Source organism: Mastomys coucha, unplaced genomic scaffold (genome assembly GCF_008632895.1).
Source record: "Mastomys coucha isolate ucsf_1 unplaced genomic scaffold, UCSF_Mcou_1 pScaffold5, whole genome shotgun sequence".
NCBI lineage: Eukaryota > Metazoa > Chordata > Mammalia > Rodentia > Muridae > Mastomys > Mastomys coucha.
The window spans coordinates 11019701-11038929 of NW_022196911.1; the positions used below are offsets into that span (position 1 = coordinate 11019701).

Below are 19229 nucleotides of genomic sequence, written 5' to 3' on the forward strand. Positions count from 1 at the left end.
GCTGTTAAAATAGTAAGTCTTTGTTTTTCTTCCTGCCTTTCTGTCTGTCTTTTCCTCCCTTTCTACCTTCTCCCTCCCTTCCTGGTAAAATACTAGAATTCCTTCATCAGTAAGGTCTGTGCCATTGTAACGAAATATATGAGAGTGGGTAGTTATTGATGAATAGAAACTTACTGCTCTTTTTGAGGCAGTTTGCTGAGGTTTTCGCTCCATTGGAGCCTCTACCGCTGTTAACCTCAACAGAAGAGAAATATGAACAGATGGAAAGAACAAATATATTTCCTTATTTCCCTTCTTTTAAGAGCAGGATAATTCCTGAAAGGTGCAGCTAGCCAATTGAACATTACATTTCTCATCCATGAACTTGGGGTAACAAATCCAGACCATACCACTAGCTTACACATGACTGTAAAAATAAAAGCCAATGAAGAGAGGAAAACTAAACAGTTGCATGGTTCAGTTGAAGTCCTTAGTGATGACGGGTGCATGGCTTTTTTTTGTACAGGAGAAATGGGATCTATTTCCACTGATAACATCTTGTATTGTTCAGGAGTGGCTTTTTAAGATAAATCTGTATAGCAGGTCTAGAAAATAAATGTTTAGCGATCTAGAATCGTTTTAACTTGGTACTTTGAAATAATTTTAAAAATTGAAAGAACTCTATGTCCATTATTCACCTCATCTCTGGTGTGTATACTAGCCTTTTAATTCTGGACCTGTTTTTTTACTTTTGGGAGGGGCACATAAAAGAATAAGAAATCTTTGCTGTCACGAGGTATAACTTAAAACAGAAAGTAAGCAACAGCATCTCAGATAGTTTCCTTTTGGGAGATTGGTGTTTGGTAGAGGTCTTCTAAATAAAGTCACCAAACAAAGACTGGAAAAGGGACATTTAAATTTGAGTTGTGAATGAATGTCAAGGGTGATGGTTGTTGTCCACAGCAGGATCTAAGAAAGAATGGATGTTTCCCTGGAGTTAGAGCAAGTGCAGAAACAATCAGGTGAGCATAAAATGACAATGTCTGTGATAGAGGTTCGTCAGTGTGGCTGGAGAAGAGAGGAGAGAAATTGTTTGTGTGTATGTGTGTGTGTGTGTGTATGTGTATTATATGGGTTCTGACAAAGTGTCTGTTCTTAGTATTGCCTGTAGATAGCTTAGGGGGGTTGACTATTGGAAGTAGAAGACTGATATAGTTGAATATAAGTCTTAAAGAGTTCTTTGGAATAATAAAGAGTATATTACAGTTGAAGGAAGGGAATGGATGTGTTAGGCTGTTGTAGTTATTGAAGTGGGAGATGGAATCTTGTTTCAGATTCATTTTATTTGAACACTTTGAGAATATTTCAACTTTTACTGGATTTCCAAATCTAGCATTGGTCTCTAAATAGACAACTCAGTGTTTATCTTGATTTTGTTATTTACTTGTGTTGGCTTACAAAGGCTGTATTCTCCAGGAGTAATCATTTATTTTTTGATTTCAGTGAATTGTGGGCATAATTGATACTTATTTTTTCCTAAGGTCTTTTTTTTTTTGGCTGGTGGCGGGGACTGGATGGCTCACTGATAAGAGACTTTGCAAGAATGCATCAAACCTTAGATTTAATGTCTCTGTCTCTCTCTTTGTCTCTGTCTTTCTTTCTCACTCTCTTTCACTCTGTCACACGTACAGTTTTACTTTATAACTTTAGTCAATTTCTTATTTTCTGAAGAGTAGGAGTACCAGGTAAGTATAGAAGGAAGACTTAAATTACAATTTCAGATAGATAGGCAGATAGCTCAATCAGTAAATTGCTAGAGAATCTCAGCTCAGTCCTCAGAACCCCGCTTAAATAAGGAGGGAAATAACCAGAACATGGTGGCATACATTTATAATCCCAATCCTGGGAAGGTGGCAACAGGAGGATCTTTGGATCTCACTACTTACTCTTGACTTTTGAGAAACCCTAGGTTGCTGAGAGACCATGGCCCGAAAATACAAGGTATAATTGATCTATCCAGAAAGATATGCACCGTCCACACATACATGTTTTCACTTATAACAACTTACTATAACTTAACTTAAAAAATGAGACCGTGCAAAGCCAGCACTACTTTGAATAGGAGTTCAAATTAAACATTGAAATTTCAAACATAAAAGTGAAGTTATTAATTATCATTATAAGCAAAAAGGTTAGGGATATTTTGTAGATAATATGAGTGATCATAATAAATTTCCAGCTCACACATAAGTTTCCTTTTTTGACCTTCTCTTCATACCGCTTGATTCTCTACATGGTAATGTTGTAATGTGAACTTAAAATTTTTTAAATGGTTTTCAGTCAAATGGTTAGATTATTTTGTAGTATTTTTATAGCATTTAATTTATTATTATTATTTTGGCTCTGTATCTATGTGAACAGTATGTTTGTGCCATGGGGTGCATGCACACGTGTCTGCCTGCCTGCCTGCACATATGTCTGTCATCTGTGTCAGCAGATAACTTTGGAGTTTGCTATTTTGTTCCATCTTTATTTGGGTTCTGCAAATCAAGCTCAAGTTGCCAGGCTTATGTGACAAGCACCTTTACTTGCTAAACTTTCTTGTTGGACCCAAATTTTTTTTTTTTTTTAATGGCAGGTTTGTGCTCTCAGACTAGCCTGGAACTTACTAAATAGCTCTTGCTGGCCTCAAAGACAAATTGTAAACATGAGCTAAAACAATACATACTCAGCTTTAAAATTGTATAATAAAAAGTAATTTTAATAAGTTTTATAGTAAGTTGTACATTATCTAACCTCAGTAAATTGGTGTTGAGGCTAGGGTATATAGGCTCTTTTTCTTTGGTAATATCCCATGCTCTTGAACACATGTTTAGGAAGTCACTAAAAGAGATGGCAGCTGCGTGTATTTGGGATGTTTGTGACATTACCAAAGAGGGTGGGAGAGCTTGAAGCAGAGATGCTTTGAGACAATAGTTGGTTAATGAGTTTGCTTGTATGTACAAGAGAAAAGAATGGGCTTGATTGCTCACAATTTGAAGCCTGAAAATGTATTTTTCTGGATCTGTATATTTGCATATCTAATTGCTATGTAATCAAAACTAAGTGAACTGTAGCTACTTCAAACTTTAAAATGAAAGGCAATCATCCTTATGGGGAGGAGGGGGAACCCCTAACTTGCAAACTAGCCTGAATATTAGCATTATAGTCCTCTTGTGCTTAATTATAGGTGTCTGGCTGAGCAGTAAATGTATGCTTGCGTAATAGAGAAGTGAGTGTGACTTTGACACACCAGTGGAGCTCTGCTGTAACAGAGCCTGAGCTTTGAGAGGCCATTACTGTGTATCTATTGTGTGCATTGGTGATAGGAGATGGTGCCAGAAGGATTGCTAATTACCTGCTTTTTTGATATGGAAAGCAGTGGTTCCACCCGTGACCTTACTATTAAAACTAAAGCTTGTATTAAGCAGCTAGAATATGCTTAGTTTTCTGGTGGAAAGAAACCCGACTACCACCTCTACTCCAAGCTGTTTTCTGACAGCTTTGTTTTTTGTTAGCCCTTTGGGGTTAAAATCTATTTACTATAACATGAGTCCTTTGGGTTATTGTAGATTTTCCTTTTCACAGTATTATTAATTTAAGAGATAGTATATTCTTAACATCCTTAAATGTCATTGAAAGTTTTATAGCCATTAATTGCCAAGGTTTTCAGACTATGCTCTTTTTATATTTCCTCAATGAACTTAGACATCTAATACAGGTTTAAAACATATTTTAGTTTGGATTAGTGTCAAACTAGTTAGTTCTTCAAACTAGTCATTCAGTCCCCGAGGAAAAGATAGGTTCAGCCTGATACCAAAGTCTTCAAGATTCAAGGATTTGGCTTGAGCTAGGGAACTACTGAAATGTATGCACCCCCGGCCCCCAACAAAACAAAACACCATCATTTTAAACTTTTCCTTATTTTGCTTAATTCTGCTTCATCTTTTAAAGAGTTTATTCTAAATCTGAGAATTTAGAATTATTAAACTGTTTTTTAAAAACATCAATTGCTTTCCAATTTTTTTCTCATTTTCAGGAAAAAGGATTTATTTTTGTAAACTGCTAGTTGAAGTGGAGTTAACATATGTTTCAGAAGATAGTCTCAAGAAGCTTTACTTTTTAAATTAAGACTTAATTTGTTGAGGCCAGATACAGTGACATACACATTTAATCCCAGCAATCTGGAGACAGAGGCAGGTAGATCTCTGAGTTCAAGGCCATCCTGGTCTATGTAGATCATTTAACCTTACAAACATTTTCTAGAAGTGTAGTGAAAAAGCTACTGAGGCAAAGTTAAAAAGTAAAATATAGCCCATGTATATTTATATATATTCATGTATTCATACATAGACTCTGCTTCACAATGAAACCCTGATGCTTTTGAATATTTGCTTCCCAGATCTAGCCCATTCTTTTTTCCTGAGGGCCTTCATTTTATTTTAGTTTAGTTTAGTTTAGTTTAGTTTCATTATCTGTTTGTATTGTATAAAAACATCTTGAGGGCAGAAAAAAGAGAAAATTATACATGAAATATTAAATGACTGATTTTATTAACAGAAAATAAATGGGAAGTGTAAATAACTTCTAAATGCTAGAAGTTAATATAACTATCTGAATTATCTAACTAGCAAAGACTTCCTCAAATGAAAGTAAAGTAAGGTACAAGAAGTGATTGCCAGCATATTGATTGCACTAGGTAATGTGGATGAGTGTTCTTTTAGGCTAAAGAAAAATATTAGTTGTTTAAAATTGGCTACTTAAAAGGAAATGGCTTGTGGATTAATCCTGGTAATAGTAAGTATTCTGGTAAATAAAAAAGCCTCACTAGATACATTATTATTTCTTATAAAAGACAATAGCTATTTAATGTAGGTTTCTTAAATTATATCAATGTCCGTTGATATATGCACCTATGTGGCTATAAAATTTCTGTTATGTGAAATAGCAAAGAAGTAAATGTAAGTAGATCATGTACAATTAAAATTAGTATTATAAACTCCCCCTCTATGATAGCAACCATGAAAGTATTACTAAGAATTATAATTAGAAGGTTATCAAAGTTTAAAAGTAAAGTGTAATTATAGAACATACTGCAGCAGTGATGCTAGAGAGATAGCCTAGTGTTAAGAGCACTATTGCCTGTGCTTGCTTTCCCAGCACCCCATCATCACTCACAACCACTTTTAAACTCCAGTTCTAGGGTATCTGATGTCTTCACACCTCTGGTAGTTCCTGCATACACACCTGGTACAGACATACAACTAGGCACGCATGCGTCCATTAAAAATAGAATATCTGAATTAAAAAAACATACACGCTGCTGGATCTGATAGGGTAGAGAAGAAAGTATGGAAAGGAAGCATAGGGACAGCAGAATAATTGCACACGTAGACTGTTAATAGAGCAGCTGTAGCTTCAGCCTTGCCCTAAATTGCTTAAATAACAATGGAAGAAACCCACCCTGGAGCATTGAGGTTCTCTTATTAGAGCCCATCAAGAAATATGCTATCCATAAGAGAAATACTGTGAGGTTGAATATACAAACATGGACACTATTTCTAGAAGGTAGCAAGCAGGTATCTCTTGATATAAAATAAAATAAAAGGAAATAAAGGAGGTATTTTATAATGGAAAAGGTTAATTTATCAGGATAATATAACAACATAAATACAACTTTATACATGAGCCAAAAAATTAAATATAGGCACAAACAGCAATTAATTCCACAATCAGAAGTAGGTTTTGTTTTGTTTTGCTTTGTTTGTTTTGTTTTGTTTTGTTTTGTTTTTGACTGAAGAGGAGATAAACTTTATTCCCACCATCTTGACCTTCTGGGCCTTGTTAAATAATTGTACCTAATCACTTAGAAACTTTATATTTTCTTTTAAGTGCACTAGAGTGGAACTCATACATGTCATAGGGTAAAAAAAGATGAGAATTGTATAACTTAAACTTTGATCATCAAGGAATTAAATACCAAATATTTTGAAAATAAGTAACACAACTTCCTATAACTCATTGGCCAAAACAAGGAAACCAGAAAACATTTTTAATTGAATGATTGTAAAGAATACAAGACAGAAAAATTCATGAGGTAAAAACTTGTCTAAAGGGGACTTTTACTTATGCATGTTTTAGAAGCTTAGAAACATCAAAAATAAACAAACTAAACTCTGTATAATTAAAAAGGAGCTAAGAAATAGGTGGAAGATAACTGAAATTGAAAAAGGACAATAGAGAAATGTAATGAAACTGATTATTTGTCTTTCAGAGTATCAGCATAATAGATAAAACTCTAATTAGGCTGATCTATAACAAGTAGAAAATACTGATAACCACTGTCTGAGAAGATGAAGGACATACTAGAGATCCTGTATTATTAAAAAGTTCTTGTGCTGGGCAGTGGTGGTACATGCCTTTAATCCCAGCACTTGGGAGGCAGAGGCAGGCGGATTTCTGAGTTTGAGGCCAGCCTGGTCTACAGAGTGAGTTCCAGGACAGCCAGGGCTGCACAGAGAAATCCTGTCTCGAAAAGACCAAAAAAAAAAAAAAAAAAAAAAGGTTCTTAAAGGGAATGCACGACATGAGCAACATTTTGAGACAAGGTGTTATTGTAGCACAGGATAACTTCGAACTCTTAATCCTCCTGTCTCCACAAGCTCTGGGATTTTAGGTGTGTGCCAGTATCTCTTGCTTCACGAGGAAATTTAGGACAAAAAGTTAGGCAATTTATATGAGAATAGATTCTTTGAAAAACAAATTGTTACCAAGAAGCAACAAATCCTTAATATCCGTATGTTGGTTAAAGTCTGAGCTGTATTTTAAAACTTCCCTATAAAGAAAATATACTTTTGTGTCTTTGATATTTAGAATGGAAAAATGTAGGAAAAGATTAATGTCTCCCATGGCCACAGATACCAGTTTTATACAGATAATAATTAACAAATTATAGTAAGTTTAGTTGAAGTATGTAAGTAGGTTACTGCAACATTTATCAAGTGATACATGTCTTTCAAGAGTTGTTTAGCATCTCTAAGCCAATCAGCGCGGTCCATCATATCAGTGGGGTCAAATCTCAGAACTCTGACTGTATTCTATAGCTGCATAAAGATGAGCTTGGCTATATATATTCATAACTGACCCCTGTTACTCACCAGAGAACTAAAAGTAAAAGGAGACACCCTAAACTTGCTAAAGCCTATCTACAAAATAATTACAGTAGCATCAAGTAATAAACTACCATGTTTTCCTTCCTATGCTCACAAAGATCCCAGGATGTCTGATTTTACCATTTTCATTCTCATTGGCACAAAAAAATAGCCAGTGCAAGAAAAACACAGACAGAGCGGGAGAGGTGGCTTGGGAGTTAAGAATGCTTGCTGTTCTTGTAGAGGAGTTGAGCTTGCTTCTTAAGGACCACAGTCAGGCAGCTCGCAACCTTCCGTAACTGCAGTTCCCAGGGATCCAATGGACTAGTCTTTAATCTATGGATACTCATATATAGATACATTCATACATAAATTTAAAATAATAATTAAAGAAACATCACATAAAACAAGATAATTTAAAACTCTTTTCAGACTTGATTCTTTATATAAAAAAATCTAGGGCATGATAAATGCTGTATTTACCAAATACCATCACTGAAAAACATTAAAGTAGAAAGTACCAGAAGTAATAGGAAGGTTCACATATTCATAGTGAAGCAAACCAACAACACCATACTGAACAGTAAATGAAGCTGGTGCTTGGCATACTCACTATGTGTTTGTTCTATAAGAAAAGTCTTGTCAGGAGCCTCAAAGGTTCTTTGTGTTTTAGAAATCAGCTTAAGATGGAAAATTAAGTGCCCCTCAAGGTGGCGTGTTTTCGCGTCATGAAGAAGGTACTCTGAAGTATGTGAAAAGCTAAGAAAATTAAAGCAATAAAGACAAGCTGTGATAGGTATGAAATTTATTGAATACTGAAGATTAACTCTTAAAGGATATTTCTCTGGAAATTAGCAAACTGCTAATTTGAAAAGAGAAACAGCACATTTATTGTCTTGAATAGCAGTGTTATTTTAACAGTTTTTCCCTATACTTAGTCTTTTCATTGTATTCTGTGGTAAAAGGAATATATCAATGTTCAAAGTTTATTTTTATTCAGTCATGTTTTGTATGTCTGTGCTGTTGTATGTGTTGATAATGTAGCTGTAGCAGTAAACTGGTTAAACCTCTTTGGCTCCCAGAGGGTCGTGCACCCACCCAAAGAGCTCTCTGGATTCATGAATGAAACACGCACATGCACACACATGTGCACGTACCTATACACACACACACATGTGTACACACATGTATGCGCCAGCTAATTTTGACATGCCTTGACTAGCTCAGTGGCTGGGTACTTCTAAACCTCCTCTTGACTAGCATATATTCCCCTCTGGTATTACTGGCGTAACACCTAAATCTGTATTTTATCTTTGCTGTCCAGGTACCTTGTGAGCAGCCACTGCCCCCAACCCCAACTCCCAGTAGGGCCACTTTCCCTTTCCACCTACATTGCTGGATGATTTTTCTCTTGCAGCTCTTAAATCTGAATCCCTCTCCTTCCAAGTCATGGCAATTCTGTTCCTATCCCCCTCTCCCTTGGCCCCTTGCCCATGCAATCTAAAAGTCTCGCCTCCATCTCCCTGCCCAACCATTGACTTTAAGGCTGTCCTTTCTTACCAATCGAAGCCAGCTTGGGACAGGGACCCTCAGTCTCGAAGCAGCTTTTGGAAGCTAAATTAAGACAAAGCATTAGAACCAACTCCCAATATGTAGCAACTTTAAGAATAGTCGTATTTTCCCCCAAGCTTATTGGAAGTTGTTGCCAGGAACTCTAAAATGTGTAGGTTTTTTTGTTTGTTTTGTTTTAATCTTAATCTTACCTAAATTTAGCAAGTTAGCTTGTTGCCACAATTTCACATATGTTGGTAGAAGACCAGTGCTTCCTGAATTAGAAGCCAGGCTTTCTGATTGATGTAAAAAGGAAGAACAATCAATGTCCTCATATTTGCAGCTAGTCCCTGAGTCTGGTGTGCACCAGTGACATGGAAGGCTATGACACCTGCTTCTGTGACTGTATTTGTGAAGAGGAGCATTGGCCAGGGACCATAACCTTCTAAGCAAGCAACAGACAAGATTTTCTTACCCCATCATCATTCAGCATTCTTAACATCCTCTGTGACTAGAAACTACTTGAAGAGATGACTTAAAAGTATTTAAAGTATCAGGTCACAGCAGCAATGGTTAGGCAAGAAGGGCAGTACTGTTACCCTTCAACATTAATAAGACATGTCAAGCTTCAAAAATGTTGCTGTTACTAAGAATGTCTTAGAATTTGTCCTTAGATGACTGAGTGGGTGATAGTGCTTTCTGCACAAATCTGACTACATGAGTTCAACCCTGGAAACCTATAGTGGAGAGGAAAGTGGATTCTCCAAGGTTGTTCCCTGACCTCCCTTTACAGGATCTGGGACATGCATCCCCATATGCATCAGATACACAATAAATAATAAGTGAAATGTAGAAAAGAAATGTCTTAAAATGAGTAAAATACTACATACAAATAAGTACAACAAATTGTAGATACAATGTAGATGAGGACAATATTAGAAAAAGTACAGTGAAAGATTTTAGAATTATGAATTTGAAAACATGTACAATGTTTTTGTTTGTATAATACTGTTTCTGTAATGATGTTTATGATAAATATATCATGCATAGATTTGTTTTATTGACTTTTTTCTGTCACAAGTGTCCAATTTATAATCTTTAATGACCCCACCATTCATTCATTCTCCCCCCCTCCACCTCCCCCGTGTGTGTGTGTGTGTGTAGACAAGAGCATGAGGCTGGGTATCTTTTTCCTTAGGTCTCCCCCTTACTTATGCATTTGTTTATCTGTACTCTGTAGCGGTCATGGGGAACAGAAAAGAGAGTCAGATCTCATGGGTCAGAAATTACAAATAAGGTAGTTGTGAGCTGCCATGTGCTGGGAGTCAAACCAGGTTCTCTAGAAGAGCAGCCAGTGTTCTTAGCCCACTGAACTGTTTATTCAGTACTTATTTATTTTCTAAGATAGGTTTCTATTGACCCCAGTGTTCATTGTTTGAGATAGATTACCTTGCCATTGATCCCTCTAGATCCTGTCTGCAACACATGCTAGCACTCTCTCCCCAAAACATGTCTTTTATAGAGTGCTAGGGATTTGAGCTTAGTTCCTGTGTTCACAGAGCAAGCATTTTATTTGCTGATCCATCTCCCAGCTCTAATGATTATTAATGTCCGACTACATAGCAGCAAATAGAGAGTTTCACATTGTTGGAAAGATATATTTTTATTCTTAGAAATGTCTCTCAGTTTTGTTCTAGGAAGTGGTTGGATTAGTTAGAAAAAATTTAGCCCCCTTAAATCTTAATTTTGTAACTTTTTTAGGCAATACTTGAATAGTGTCTCATACTAAGTTGAATTGTTTCCCTTTGAGATACTGTTGATAAATCATGTGATGTTTCTATGATGTAGAGTCCTTTGGAAACTAATTCCTGACCTTTAGAATCCTCTGCCCAAACCACATGAATCTGTTGAATTACAGTACTTGATGGGATTCTAACAGTTCTCCAGCAATCTTGAAGCCTGCCTGCTTTACTATCCTGGACTCTCAAATGTCTATCTTTTAGTATCTTCTAGTGGGCCAAAACTAAAGCTGTTGAGTATTGTCAAGTTGGGCAATTGCAACTGGTCCCTGTCCTCTCACCATTGTTATTCCTCTTCATCAATGCCTAATTTCTAGTAGCTTAGAATTGTTGTCTCATATACTTTGATTGTTTCAGTTAGAGTAAGAAGTGAGCATTGTTCCTGGTTCTTTGTCTCAACTACAAATGAGTCTCTTATACATATATGAATTTAGGAATACAGGTAGTTTTTCCAAGTCTACTTAATGGATAAATAAAAATAAAAATAAACAAAAATACAAATTTTGGTGAGAAATACAAGCATTCTTTAACATTAAAATTTAGATTTAAAATTATTGTCACAAAAGTATTTGCTTTGTGTTTGCCATGCAAATGATTTCAGGATTCCCAAATTTTTGATTCAGTGACTCTTTACCCTCAATGCTCCTCATGGTGCATCCTGGGTAAAAAGAAACAGCTTATACTATTTTTATTAAGTAGAACTAGTTGATATTTATATGATCTCTTAAACTGAAAATATTTTAAATAGCCAGATTAATATTTATTAGATACATTTGTATTGTCTTGGGTACTCTTCAGATTCTGCAATGATGCAATGCCATCATTTTATTCTGCATTGATATTGCATGGAATTAGCTTTTTAATACAGTTCTACCAATATGTATTGTTATCAGGAATGTGGTATGATCTAGTAATGAAACAGGTAGGCTTTGGGCTACTAGTTAGCATAGTATTTGATTATTGCTGTTTTTCTTGGAGTTCTAGTTAGCTTCATATGACTATAAGTCTACTTCAGAAGTATATGCCTTGACTATGTAAGTGCATTTTTCTACTGAAGTTACTAACTGCTAAAGTAGAATCTTATACTTGGTAAATTTTATAGACTACTACTGGCTTTTACAAGAAAGGTCTAACAATGGCTGTTTTTGTTGTTTACTTCTGATAGTTTCCTTTAGGTTTGGGTTGCAGTCCTATTTATGCTCACATTCTTAAATTGTTTTCAAGTTTAAGAATTTGTATATTTGTAAATTATGTAAGTGTGCAAGTGGCCATGTGTCCTTAAAAGTAGTTTGATAATGTTTTCATCATGTACATGCATTCTGTGCTTGGTAACCAGAAGCTAGCAAAGAAATGACATAGATGGTTCTCTATGAAACATGTATTTAGGACTTAATACAATGCAAGGCTGAACTTTATAGTTCATTTTTATTATTTCAAAATTTTGTATATACACACATATATACATATATGCACATCAAATCCAACACGCTAGATCCTCCTCCAGTTCCTCCAGTTCCTCCAGGATACCCATATACATTGACCCCAAGTTTCATGTTTAACTTTTATTTTAATTTTTAAAAACCCACTAAGCCCATTTAGTGCTGCCCATACGTGAATGGCATGCAGCCATCTACTGGAACATGGGCAACAGCAGTTGCCACACCCCAAAGAAGAATGATGCTTTCTTGCCTAGCAGCTCATCATTGTATATACATTTTTAAAAGTAAAAGCCACTGGAAATATAATTAAACCAATATTAGTTATTTGCTGTGCTTTATTGTTTCCATTTACTACTTGAAATACAGTAACCAGTGCTTCATTTACATGATGAGATCTATTTTCAAAATACTTACTCTTGGGTTGACTGGAAACCAGTGTTATTTAAACCCTTTGTAATAAGTGGAGGTATCACTAAATTGGAGGAAGAAAGTTTTGATTCATTTTCAATATTGGCAGCTTATTTGCATGATACTGCTAAGTGACTTATTTAACCTTGATATCTTTTCCTGTAAGTAAAATATGGAAGTACTTTGCTTCTCAGATACTCATTCTAAGTAAAAAATGAATGATACTGTATGTTTCCTAGAATAGCAATACTATCTCTTAGGATTGTCTTCGTCACTTTTATCCTCAGCCAGATATATAATAAGCACTGCATGAACATTTACTGACTAGTTCTCATTTGACTGACTAGTCCCGTTGCAAGGCTTTTGTTTACTTCAGAAACTAATTGAAAAGCTTTGTACTGTCATCCTAGAAAAATAATAGAAACATGGCTCTAAGTAATTGGCACTAGGTGTAGGTATTCACTAGTTATAAAAGGCGTATTCTGACTTTGGGGAAAAAAAGTATTAGTAACATTGCTCTTTTTTTTTTTTTTTTTTAAAGGAGGAGCAAAATAGAGGCAAGCCCAATTGGGAGCATCTAAATGAAGATTTACATGTACTAATCACTGTGGAAGATGCTCAGAACAGAGCAGAAATCAAGCTGAAGAGAGCAGTGGAAGAAGTGAAGAAGTTACTGGTACCTGCAGTAAGTAAATTTTCATCTTGAATTTTTTTTTACCTTTTCCTTTTTAGACTGACTTGAAAATGTAATGTTAATAAAGGATGAGTTGTTGTTAGAGATTTTATTATAACCACAAATATAAAAATAATGTATGGATCATTAAATACATAGTGTAAAAGACAGGATCACTCAAATTCTTAACCAGGAATCCCTGCTTATTTTTGTGAAGGAAGTGATGTGGTAGAGAAACAAGCCAAATTAGCCTACTTCTTAAAAGACATAGTCGACATAAACTGCTCTGTTAGAGGAGGAGAATCTAGATTTATCAGTCAGGATGCTAAAAGTTTTTAGTTTGTTTTCTGTTTTCTTTTTCTTAAAAAAAGTTAAGTGTGCTGGACATGGTGGCACGTGCATGCAGTCCCTCCCCAACACTCGAGAGGCAGAATCGTGAATCTGTAAATTCTAGGCCAGCCTTGTTTACATAGTAAGTCTAGGACAGTCAGAGCTATTGGACTCTGTTTCAAAAACCACCAAACAAGCAAAAAACAAAATCAAAAAGGTTAAGTAATAGTAATTCAGTAATTCACTAGTTACTAGTGTAACTAGTACTGTAGGAAAGTAGAGTTTGCTCATATGCTAGGTTCTCTTCTGGCATATTTTGTTCCGTAAATAAGTTAATGTTGCATAGTAAAACTTTCTTATTGCATAGTAAAATCTGTGTTCATACTGAAAGCTGAGTTTTACTGATTTCATAGGCATCAATGCAAATGCTTTTTATACTTATCAGCTAAAAAACACTGCTCAAGGTCATATTTTAGAATCTTACATAAGACATTGAAAATAAAATTTGAGACTGGCATCTCATGAGACTTAATACCTCTTTCTGTTCTTTCTCCCCATTTTTCCCCCCTCAACTCTTCACTTTTTTTATATGCTGCATAATATCAGAGTACTGTTTTTTCCCCCAGTGGGAAATGAGAAGAAAATGATTTTAAGTAGATTATGGAGCCATCTTTCTCATGTTAAGAACATGGAAATATTTCAGTTGGCTGCTCTTATAGAAGGTAGGAAATCCATTGTTAGTGTGCTGTCACCAGAGCCATTTGGTTGCTTCCATGAATGTGTTTGGAAGCTACTGTTGTGTGCAGCCCAGAGATCTGCTCTTTATTGTCCTAATGGTTCACTTTCAAAGTGAACTCATACATTAGAAACATTTTCCCATTCATTTGACAAAATTGTTCCTTGCAAAGAGAATGATACAGATTTTGTCCATAGATACCTAAGGAACATGGACATGTAGATTGTTTGTAAATGCACACTATTAAATCTTATCCTCTTTCCTTAGTAACTGTGTGGTCTTGAAAAGCAGTGCAAAGGGGACTTGTGAGTATTTAGTTAGTTTCATAGGCAGAAAAGTATTACAGTGCTATGTATCTAACAACATGTGTGTTTAATGTAGCCAAAAGAAAATGGTCTAATTGTTTGCTATTTACCCTTTTGATTTTTTTTCTTTAGCTATTGCTTTGTAATTTACTTTTATTCTAAAAGGTATTATAGAAAAAGAGCATTGACTTAGAAGATTATTAGTGAATTCTAGAAAATTTTGGCCTCTCTGTTTCTTTAATTCAGTGGGGGGGGCAAACTAGTGGTGAGATAAGACTTTGGAGTACCCACTCTTTCATTTATATAGAATTTCTTGTTGATCGGTGAGCCTGACTTGAGTTTGGTCCCCACGTTTAACAGTTGTGGGAGAACCAGTTTCTGGAAGATGTCCTCTGAATTTCCATGAGAGTTAAGGCATGTTTTTAGAATATTTCTCCCTCTACTTATGCAGAGTTTTCCCTGGGCACAGAAGGGATTTGATGGAGACACTCCATTTAGGACTGAATGTCCCAAGCAAGGGCTCTCACTCTGTACATTGTCCACTTGTGTATCTCTATACCTTCTACTGTTTCTTGATAATGGATAGGCCATTATGATCTATAAGTATAGCTAAATGTCATTAAAAGTCATTTTATTGTTGCATTCTTTAATCAGAACAGTAGTATTTGGATTCCTGGTCTCAGGTTCCTGGCCATCTGAGTGTTCCATCTCATGGAGTGGGCCTTAATTCTAATCAGATAGTGGTTATTACTTCCATAACTAGATACACTTGGATACACTATTGCACCTGTGTATCTAATAGACCACCATTATAGATCAAATGGTATGTAGTTGGCTGGTGTGAACCTGTCTCCTCTTGTAGTATGCAGAGTCCTTCTACTACCATGAATACCAGTCAGTAGGAGTAAAGGCTCTAGGCACTAGCGTACCTTCTTGTTGAATGAGTTTTTAGGTATTAACTCCAGCAATAGGGCATTACTGTCAGTTTGTAAAGTAGCTTCAGCAATATATCCTGGATGTTGGGGTTCTCTGGACCTCCTTTGCAAAGAATTTAGATGTAAAACATTCCAAAGATTGGATGTCTCATTTGATGGTGAGAGGTGTCTACTTGGTACTTTGTCTCCCTGTTATTTAGGGACTCCATTTATATTTCTTTCATATATGTATATATTTTGTGAAGCTTCTACTATAGTAGGTTTCCATACTATCTCTCAACTGACCCTGAGTTTTAGCTGTCTCTCCTCTTACTTCCTGTCTTCCCTGCCCTCCCCTTTTTGCATCACTTCAGATTGTTTTCAGTTCTTTAGTGTTGGAAGTCTTCTGTTTACAAACAGTAAATTGTTAACTGTAGTCATTCTGCTATTACAGAGCACTGGAGTTTATTCCTCTTACCTAACTGTAATTGTGTACCTCTTAACCCCCCACCCTTCTGTCTCTGTCTTCACTAGCCTACATTCTGGGTCTGTGAGGCCAACTATTTTAAACTTCATCATGGGGGAGAGAGAACTAATACAGCATTTATTTATATTAGCTGTATTTGTTGCAAAGAAAATTCAGAAATTTAACTAGAAGTAGTCAGATGACTTCTACCTATACTTGAATTCTGAAGTTAATGTTACCTATTTTCTAAGTGCATATTTTAGAAGCTAGAATAATTTTTCTAGTGTGACACTATACAACTACAGTTTCCTATGTTGTGGAAGAGTCATTAATAGTGTTATTCATGGTTTCCCCTAGTGACATGTTTTAAATGCTATTATATGTACGATTATGCTATTATCAATAATTTTTATTAAGTATTCCTTGCTTATTAATAGTATCACAGATAATATCTTTGCAAGGAAATGTTAGAGGCTGCTTGTCTAAATATTTTAGAATGTTTCCAGAAATAAAATTAATATGATTAAATGTGTGTGTTTTTTATGCATAGATTTATAACAATACTGCATTGAGTATTTTTCAAAATGCTTTTTGAAGAGGTGATTTTGAGAAAATGCCTAACTGAAATGTGTAGTACAACTATTTATATATCTTAGGAGTTTTCTCAGTTACCGAGAACAGAAGTGGTCGAGTGTCCTGTTTGGGAAATACCATGGTGCCCAACAAAGTTGAGTGAGCTGGAGATATGTGTGAGGTAATTGGGAAAGTAGGTTAAGGCATTGTATCTTTATTCTGAAATAGGTTGTTGGGAGAGATTTGACAGGAATGGCATGATTTGATACCTGTTTCAGTGGATTCTTCTGGCTGCTTAGCTAGTAGGCTTTGAGGGCAGTGATGGAAGCTTAGATGCCACTTAGAAAGCATTCAGTTTAAGTGCTTATTCAGAATAGGTCATGGCTAGATACACAAAAGTTGTTTGGACTAGAGTCAAGGATGATGAAGGTGTTTGATGAAAGGTTTATTTTTAAGGTGAAATTAGTTGACAGGAATTTTGATTAGACTTGATGTAGTATGATATATGATGCCTTAAAGCAGTTGATGCTGCCTTTTATTTACATTGTTAGAAACAAAGAAGCTGAGTTTAGAAATGTGAAAATTGAGAAACCAGATGATGAGTTGTTTCACATGGCAATAACAAACGGGAATTTGATGAGAACATGGGACTGTCATAACCCAAGCATTTAGAGCCAAAGGACTTGAAGTGCATATCATCAAAAAACTGGATTAAAATTACTCCTAAGTTACCTTCTAGGAAATTTGTACCTATTGTAGAAGAAAATGCCTACAGCCTAATAGTCTCAAACCTGGGAGTTTCCCAGGGTTTAAATCCATGCAAGTGCTGTAGGAAAATGAATAATTTTGCTTTGTTTCATTGTTTTAGCCCTGTTTGGTCTGGAGCTTGCAATCTCAAGTGCTGAGAATTACAAGCTAATGCAACAACTTCTCTTTCTCTTTTCCTTCCCTCTTATTTTCTCTATGTTTTGAAGTGAAATACTACACAGTCTCTGCTCTCATCTCGTTGCAGGGGGCTGTTATTTTGCTAATGATATTATTTAAATATTAAATTTACAGCTAAAGCCCAAAATTGTCTTGTTTTTGTCCTTAACATTTGGCATTAGTCTTTTCTAGAAAGATAAGAGGACAATTCTGTGCCCTTTTTGTGGAGAAAGCTGAATCTAGAGGGTGTGGGGTGAGGTGTGGAACACTGTCAACATTGTTTGATCTGAGCTTTATAATTAAATGGAATTAAGTATCTTGTTTGGTTTTATCTTGGCTGGGTTTGTAAGGCTCATAAATCTGACAAACATTATATCCTCACTTGTGACTCAGTTCTAACCTGTCTATTTTTGAAATGTTAAATGTAATATTTAGTAAGTCACATTTGGTTGTGTGTGTGTGTTTTAAATTTAAAAAATTGTTATGTGTGTGCATGCAGGGAGTGTATTCATGTGTTTGAATGGGGATGCAGGTAGGGAGGTGAGAGGACAACCTCTTAGGTATTGGTGTACACCTTTAACCTTGTTTAACTAGGCTTTGTTGTTTCTGCTAAATATATGAGACTTCTTGGAGTATGAACGTCCAGGGATTCTTCTGTTTCTGCCTCTTGTCCCCCCTAGGAATAAAGGGAATACAGACAGGTGCCATTATACCCAGTTTTATCTGGATTTGCGGGGTAGAAACTTGTGTCCTCATGCATGCTCAGCAAATACTCCCTACCTTCTGGAGGAATATCCAAACCCCAAAAGTGTGTTTTTGGGTTTTGGTTTAGCTTGAATTGGTTTTGATCTGAGACTGGGTTTTACTATGTAGCTCTCCTTGGGAAGATTCACCTGTTCCTAGAAGCTCGAAAGATCTTCTTGACCCTGCTTCCAGAGTGCTAGGAATGAAGTTCCTACACGACCAGTAATTCTGGGCTTAAATTTAGGTTTTAAAACAACTTAAGTAGATTTCATTCCTTTTGCCAGTAAGCATACAACAAATAATATGCCAATCCCCCCCCCCAGGAAATAGTTCAGTATTCAAATCTGAGTTCATAATTAATAAAGGTTTTGCAATGGCCACACATCATTCATTAGAATCAGATATTTAGAAGACTTGTTTTGTAGCAAAATAATGTTTTTGTTTCACCTTTGTTTTGATAGATTACTTTAATCCTTTTGTTTTCTAATTTACTAGTAGTCCATGCATTAAGTAGGCATGAGTAGCTATTTTCATTGTATTTTTATTTGTACTACATTGTATATAGTATTTTTATTGTACAAGTCTGTATTCATTGTCTTTAAGTATTTATTACAAATATACTCAAAAGTCTTTTGAGACTTATCCTCAGTAGAAACTGTTGATACCGGCAATGGTGGTGCATACCTTTAATCCCAGCACTTGGGAGGCAGAGCCAGGCAGATTTCTGAGTTGAGGCCAGCCTGGTCTACACAGAAAAACCCTGTCTCAAAAGCAAAACCAAAAAAAAAAGAAAAGAAGAAACTGTTGATAGTTCTGCCTCTTTTCTTTGAGGGCTAGGCAAAAATTGGGTTGGGAGGCAAGGTCTCCCTGTGTAGTCCAGCCCTAGCTCAGGATCCTAAGGCATTTTGTATTTGCTGGCCAATTAGACTCTGGACAAAATGATTGTAATTTTGATTTTCTACAAATTGTTTATATTAGTGATTAGATCACAGAAATTTTATAAGGTCCTTAACATCAATGTTGAACTATGTTCTTAGTACTAGAAAACTTGACCCCTTTGAAAATAAATTGGTCTGTTACCAAATCTATTGGGGGGCAAAATTCTTAAAGTCTTGGCATAACACCCCTCTATTTACAAGTCAACTACAATGATTCCCTTCCATGTGGGACCTTTCAATTTTTTTTTTTTTTTTTATAT

The 19229-nt window shown here is 35.6% G+C and overlaps 1 protein-coding gene across 1 annotated transcript in view; it reads left to right on the forward strand.

Moving 5' to 3' along the window:
- Positions 1-19229, forward strand: part of Qki (QKI, KH domain containing RNA binding) — a 111220-nt gene that overhangs the window by 68092 nt on the left and 23899 nt on the right. The window contains exon 5 of the mRNA XM_031351688.1: positions 12908-13051. Within this exon, the coding sequence (XP_031207548.1) occupies positions 12908-13051 (144 nt within the window). The remainder of the gene's footprint in view (positions 1-12907; positions 13052-19229) is intronic.